Source organism: Octodon degus, unplaced genomic scaffold (assembly GCF_000260255.1).
Source record: "Octodon degus isolate 3935 unplaced genomic scaffold, OctDeg1.0 scaffold00012, whole genome shotgun sequence".
Lineage (NCBI taxonomy): Eukaryota > Metazoa > Chordata > Mammalia > Rodentia > Octodontidae > Octodon > Octodon degus.
The window spans coordinates 3527613-3534620 of NW_004524588.1; the positions used below are offsets into that span (position 1 = coordinate 3527613).

The following is a 7008-nucleotide window of genomic DNA, read 5'->3' on the forward strand; positions in this document are numbered from 1 at the left end:
TATGGAACAAGAGTTGTAGCTTTTGGGTCTGATAAGGTCAGTGAAATCCCCTCAGGATTTATCCTGAGATCCTGTACCTCAGATTGTAGAACCTTTGTCACCAAATACTAGACTTTTGACTGGAGGTTTTCCTCTCTATTTCTGGCCTCCATATCTTGATTTATTGCTTCATTTCTGGTGTTAAGCAAACTGAGATGTGGTGTGGGAAGTGACATCATCAAGTGACGTGGAGACGGAGATGAGATCAGGAGTTTTTCTTCCTATTTGCTGAGTGGCATTTTTAAAGATTTGCTTCTAAACATAAGATTTAATAATAGTGTTTACCTTAGAAGCAGCATGCCAGGTAAATTTCTAAGAAAAGAGAACTTTTCTGGGTTATAACATAAAATGCATAAAATCATTTGGTCATTGGCAGTGAGGGCCAGAGGTTGGCATGGGGATGTACTTATCCTCTTCTGTAATTTCTGCCTCTCGGTCCCTCCAAATCAGTGTAGGGTCCCATTGGAAACAGCGCTTGCCATGTATACCAGCTCTCGACAAGCCTTCTCCCAGTAATGTCCTGCGGGCTTGTCACCTGTCTAGGGCACTTGCTCAGGATACACTCTAGAAGGTCAGCACTGTGTACTGCAAGCTGCACCGGAAGGACGTGCAGCCCACAGCACCATTTGAGAAGGGAGATGGCAGTAAAATCTCTAGACGACATATAGTGTTCTACTTTCTAAGCCCCCATCGAAGCAAATGGGAGCCCATGACTAGGACCACGAGGAGCAATGTACAGAGCAGAATTGTTCTGGATGCTTACCAGGTAAAACGAGGGATCATAGAGCTGAGATAGCAAAGGCAATGATGCATGCTAGGTGCGTGGAAAGCTGGTGTAAGAGCAGTAAGATTTTTATAAGTGAGAGTCACACGAATTAAGAGTTTTTTATAACACTAAAAATATTTGCTATTTGCTAATTTGCTTGTCATTAAAAAAATTTTTTTTTGGTGGAACTTGGGGTTGAACCCAGGGACACACTGTCATCTATCCATCCGTCTGTCTTTCTGTCTGTCTATCTGTGTTCAGCCTCACTTTGATCTTACGATCCTCCTACCTCAGCCTCCCAAGTAGTTGGCATTAGAAACATGGACTACTGTACCTGACTTAATTGGCATACAGTAATTGACCATATTTGTAGGGTACAGCATGACATTTTAATACAATGTATACAAGGTGTAATGATCAGATAAGGATCATTGGCATACCCCTCAGCTCTGATTTTTACATTTCTTACTGTTGAGAGTATTCAAAATCTTTTCTAGTAGCTATTTTGAAATATTCAATTGACTGTTGCCAACTGCCTATAACATGCTATGCCAAAGAACACTAGAGGTCTTTGCTGTAACCCAGCCGCACGCCTCCACCTGCTAACCGCCCTTTCTTTCTCCTTCCCCTCCCCACGTCCTTCTAAGGTAAGCATTATCTCATCTTTACTTCAGTGGGATCAAGGTTTTAGCTTTCCCATAGAAGTGAAGACATGCAGTACTTGTCTTTTTGTTTTTGATTTATTTTGTTTAACATAATGATCTCTATTTCCTGCCTGTTGCCGCTTCCTTTCCAATTTTCCCAGCCTGTGCTGGCAATAATTCTGAAGTATTGTGCTTTGCCCCTCCTCCCATTGTCCCCATTACCCTATGTTGCCACCTGATTTTATAGACCGCCACCAACATCCCAGCTTCATGTAAACCCACAGGTTTTTTTTTTTTTTTTTTTTTTTTTTGCTTTTTGTGTTTCCCTAGGTGTTTGCAGTTGTTGTGGCTTGGGGAGCATAGGAGTCACTTCCAGGTCCTTGTCTTGGTCCAAGAAACCAATATTTATAATCCCAAAGTTACGTTATTGGAATTCCATCAAGTTAATTTCAATCTGCCGCTTTCAATGCAACCCATGGTGAAAATAAAGACACTAAAGTATATTTTCAATCATTGGAGAGTCAAGGGACTATATGTTCAGCCACAGAGATGGCTTTCCGGAACAAAAAGAGAGCAACCCAGGGCCTCACTCGATTTTTATTCAGTGGAGGAGTGGCTTGAGGAGGATTGACTGAGAATTGTGGAAAGTAGATGACTACTGTGAACTGAGCTAGGTGGGTGGCCTACGTTTACCTCCGCCATATGCAGAGAGGATATGCAGAGACAGTAATCTGCATTATACTATTATGCCATTGAGATAGTATCTAATGTTTTGGGGGGTCTGGTGCTTCAGCTTTGATATAGTCTTTCAAGCCCCAGGAAGTCATAACCTCTATCTCGAGGCTCAATCCCAGCTGGTGGCGCAGAGCATTGGCTCTTTGTCCTGTCTCGACCCAGCTCACATTAAAGAGCAGCATGTGAAGGGTACCAGGGAAACATGCATGCCACCTTCAAAGGCTATCACCAGCACCTCAGCTAGACCAGTTACATTGCTTAAGGCCAATTGAAGGATAAACAGAAGTCCTAGTCAGCTGTGTACATATCAATACAAGGAAATAGGGTCAGGCTCGGTCAAAATGGAGATAGTCGCTCTTCTTCAAGCAGAACTGCTCAGGTGGTCCTCCACAGGGGAGGGCTTGCCCTTGTTGGTTCTCCTTGACACTGTCCTTCTGCTTTCTCAGGAAAGAAGAGCCCAGACCTTGGGGAGTATGACCCCCTCACCCAGGCTGACAGCGATGAGAGCGAAGATGATCTTGTGCTTAACTTGCAGCAGAAGAACGGAGGGGTCAAAAATGGAAAGAGTCCTCTGGGAGAAGTGCCAGAGCCTGACTCTGACACAGAGGTGGCCGGGCCTGCAAAGCCCCATCTTTCTGAAGTCACCACAGAGGGGTACTCCTCGGAACCCCTTGGGGGCCTGGAGCAGAAGACAACCTCCTCTCTCGTGTCCTACGTGCGCACGTCCGTCTTCCTGCTAACGCTGGGGATCTCGATGGTCCTGGTGCTCCTTTGTGCTTTCCTCATCCCTTGTCCCCCCAGAGACCTGCACAGCACTTGGAGCCGGCGCCTGGGCTCCCAGCGAGGTGAGTGGGGGGACTTCCCGTGCTAGTTCTGTAAGATTTTAAAGTATTGGCTGATTGAATTTTCTCTCCAAATCTTAAAAATGAGTGCACCTTAGATAGCACTGTACCCCACATCCCCATGCATGGAAGTGGTTAGGAGGTTAAGATTTGAAATAAGACAGTAGTAGGGCGGCTGCACCTCCCGACACGGCATCCTGCCAGGACTGGTTCAGAAGCAGACAGGACAGGGTGTTGGCTTGCTGGGTTCCTGCAGGGGAGTGAACAATGCAGCAGGCGAATGCAAAGCTGCTATTTACAGAGCAGAGCAAGGCTCCAGGCCCCTTGGGCCTTCTTCAATTGTACAAGCCTGGCCTAATTAAAATTTTGAAATAATTTCATTTTATGTGGAAGGCAGTTACTGTCTTTTTTTCCTTGGTCCCAGCAGTTAGGGTGGTGCTGTCTGAGGAGGGCCAGCTTTTATCTCTGAAACCTCTTGGTCAGGATCGGGGATCATATTTTAGCTATACTAAGCATTTGTCTCCTGTGAGCTGGATCAGGCTGTCCCCAGACACCTCGTGTCATCCTGACAAGGAAGGGCTTATTATCTGCTGCTTCTTGGGTCCTGGTTGAATTAACTTCTGGTGGGCTCTGTTTTTATCTTTGGGTCTCTTAAGGCAAGTGTAATTTCCATATGCGATATTTATATAAAGCGTGAAGACTAGTGACAAATTCTTGGTGAATCCAATACCCAGCTTGAGGGGTAGAACACATTGCTAAGTGAAATAAACCAGGCAGAGAAGGATATACTTATGGTTTCTTCTATATAAGAAACCCAAAATATAAAAAATTTAGAAGGCGAAACAGAGATGATAGCAAACAGGAAAATAGACTTTGTTGAGATGAGAAAGGGGGAGGGAGAAGGTAAGAGGGAAATAAAAATGACCAAGGTGTGACACGTGTGTGTACCAGCTCTGCAGGGTGCGTGCGGTTACGTGTTTCGCAAACATGGGTATACAGAACGGCCAAGAAAGACAGAGCAGTAGGCCATGCGTGGGGTCCTGTGCCAATGATTCTAGCACTCGGGGGCTGAGGCAGGAGTAGCTCAAGTTTGAGCCTACCTTGGGCAGTTTGATTTGCTGAGACCCCCAAAAATAAAAAGTGCTGAGAATGTTGTTTAGGGCAAAGTCCCTGAGTTCAGTCCCTAGTACCAACAAAAGAAACAGAGAGAGAAAAAGAAGCAGCACATCCTTGAGACCACTGTAGTCTCCTTTCTGTTTCTCCTGACTATAGCCTCCTCTACTCACTACAGGGTTCTGCCTGCCTGAATTGGTGTGCATTAGCCCGTGGTTAAGTTTTGCCACAGTGACATGTAGCCCAAGTGGCCTATTTATTTTGTCTCTTCTTGAATTTTACATAAATGCAGTCATGCAGACTTGCTTTTTGCTTCAGCATGAAGTTTTAAAATAATACTTTTGAGGTTAATCCCACCTCTCCTTTGCTTCTCTGGGATTCAGTTTTACTACTGTTGACTGTTCTGTGATATGAATGTCCCATGACTTATTTTGCCATTTTACTATTCACATGACTTCCAGTCATTTTTTTTTTTTTTTTGGTAAATGATGTTGCTAAGGATTAAGTCTCCTGTATAAGAAATTCTCTAAGGCGTAAACCTCTGAGTAGAATTGCTGGGTCAGAGGGTGTGCACATTCATTCTTACTAGTTGATAAGGCCCTGGGTTCTTCTAGAGTGGTTTTGTCAATTTACTCTTCACCTGCAGTGTATGAGTTCTCTCCAAGTTTGGCGGGCACTCTCTGACTCCACACTTGTGTGTGGGGAGGTCCAACTGTGTTATTGCCAGTAGGATGCAAGTCCAGGCTCCCCACCAGCCCTGGAGACACCACCCTGTCTCATTAGAGCTGCAGGCCTCCCTTGTGTGTGGAGGGCCTTGGTACTGCGTGGTAGGATGACAGCCCTGGCTTCCTAGTCTTCCTAGTGTGTGTGTGTGTGTGTGTGTGACCTTGTCAGCAGGACCAGGTGGAAGTAGGGCATCCTGTTTGGCCTCTCTCTCTCTCTCTCTCTCTCTCTCTCTCTCTCTCTCTCTTTCTCTCTCTCTGTTGAGTCTAAGGCCATACTTTTGTGTGTGCAGATCAGTGGGAGTAGGGTAGTCAGTGTCTGAAACGTTTCTCCCGGCCAGAGAAGCCAGCATTTCTTGGGGTTCTTGGTTTGCACCTGTGGCATTTCTGGGTTGCTGGTTTCTTCAGCACCTTGTCTGAGAAATATGAGGCCCAAAGAAAACCCAGGGGGACCCATCACCGTGTCATCCCATGGTTCCTTCCCTCTCTAGTCCATCTGCCTTCATCTGTCCATGTCACAGAGCCTTGCTGTGTAACGTCCAGGGCTTTGAGATGGACTTAGAGGGCACTGGAGGTGAGGAAAGGCACTGGAGGTCAGCCTACCTTGGGCAGTTTGATTTGCTGAGACCCTAAAAGATAAAAAGTGCTGAAGATGTTGTTTAGGGCAAAAGCCCTGGGTTCAATTCCTAGTACCAACGAGAGAGAGAGAGAGAGGGGGAGAGAGAGAGAGAGAGAGAGAGAGAGAGAGAGAGAGAGAGAGAGAGAGACAAATGCGATTTGTGTGGGAGCCAGATGTCTGCCTGGTTTTTGTGGGTGCTGGCTGTGACCTATACCTTTTCCAACCTGGCCTATCAGAGCGTTCTCAGGCCTTTTTTGTTTCTTTGCATGTACATCATCAGGTGGGGACCTGTCCCCGCTGGAATTGGCTGACGTGAACGGAGATGGCCTGCGGGATGTGCTTCTTTCCTTTGTGACATCAAGGAACGGGAGCTCTGCAGGTAAGGAGCACACCTTTCTGAGGCTGCTGTCACCAGGACAAAGCTGACGTTGTTCCTAGTGGAGCACAGCATAAGAAGGTCTGCAGCGAGCACAGTCACCACAGCCTGCCATGTCTGAGTCTGACCAGAAAGTGCTTGCACGAAAAATAAAGTCTAGTTCAGGAAACCCAAGAGAGCTATAATTGGAAGGCGCTTTCAGTGGTTTCCTAGGCCGCTGAAGAAACTGATCCCCAGAGGAAGTGGTTTGTCCGAGTCAGTGCTTAGGTTTCTGGACTTCCTCTGTTCTCTATCGCCTCTTAGATCACAATGAATGTCATCCCTGGCTCACAGCCTTTGTTCAGGAGCTTACAGATTCCATCTGAGAAGGTCGTATGTATTTGAAGTATTTATTATAATAAAAAGCACATTTTCCTAATCTCTGTCTCATTCCCCAACACCTTGCTTCAAACATAATTGTGCTATCAGTTTTGCCCTTTTCTGAAGCAGTTTTGAAAGTCTTCTTTCATGAGTGTCTTGGATGCCTTGATGTCCTGAACTGATTCCAGATATTTACCTTTCATGGTCATTTTCTCTTGGGGAACGATCCAGAAGTCCTGTGCTGCCACATCTGCTGAACAAGACAGCTGACGCACTGTCATGGTTTTACAAGCCTGCCTTTCCATTGGCCGGCACTCAGCAGCAGCATTCACTGTATTTGTGATCATGCTTCATACAGACACTTGTAAAAGAGGACCCAGAGCTGCTTCCGAAAGTGGCAAGAATGATGGGGTGAGTGGTTCAAAGAGAGGGGGAGCGTTTTAGGAAGTTTAATTGCAGCATTCACTTTTTTTTTTTTTGAGATAGGGTCTTGCTTTGTAGTAGACAGGCCCTGAACTTAATCTATAGCCTAGGCTGGCCTTGAAATTGCAGTGATCCTCCTGCCTCAGGATCCTAAATGTTGAGATTATACCTGGCAAGGGCAGTGTGTGTCTGTCTGTCTGCCTGTCTGCCTGTCTGTCTGTCTGTCTGTCTTTCTTTCTTTCTTTCTTTCTTTCTTTCTTTCTTTCTTTGAGTTCTTTAAGGACCTATATCTGTTCTTTTCTTTTAATTTTTTACTAGATTACAAATTGAAAATAAATTATTTACAAACATAAATGAATATAACAATAA

At 45.5% G+C, this 7008-nt stretch overlaps 1 protein-coding gene across 1 annotated transcript in view; it reads left to right on the plus strand.

The window, feature by feature from the left end:
* Positions 1–7008, plus strand: part of Fam234b (family with sequence similarity 234 member B) — a 57866-nt gene that overhangs the window by 10724 nt on the left and 40134 nt on the right. The window contains exons 2-3 of the mRNA XM_012513578.2: positions 2631–3029; positions 5761–5859. Coding sequence (XP_012369032.2) covers positions 2631–3029; positions 5761–5859 — 498 coding nt within the window. The remainder of the gene's footprint in view (positions 1–2630; positions 3030–5760; positions 5860–7008) is intronic.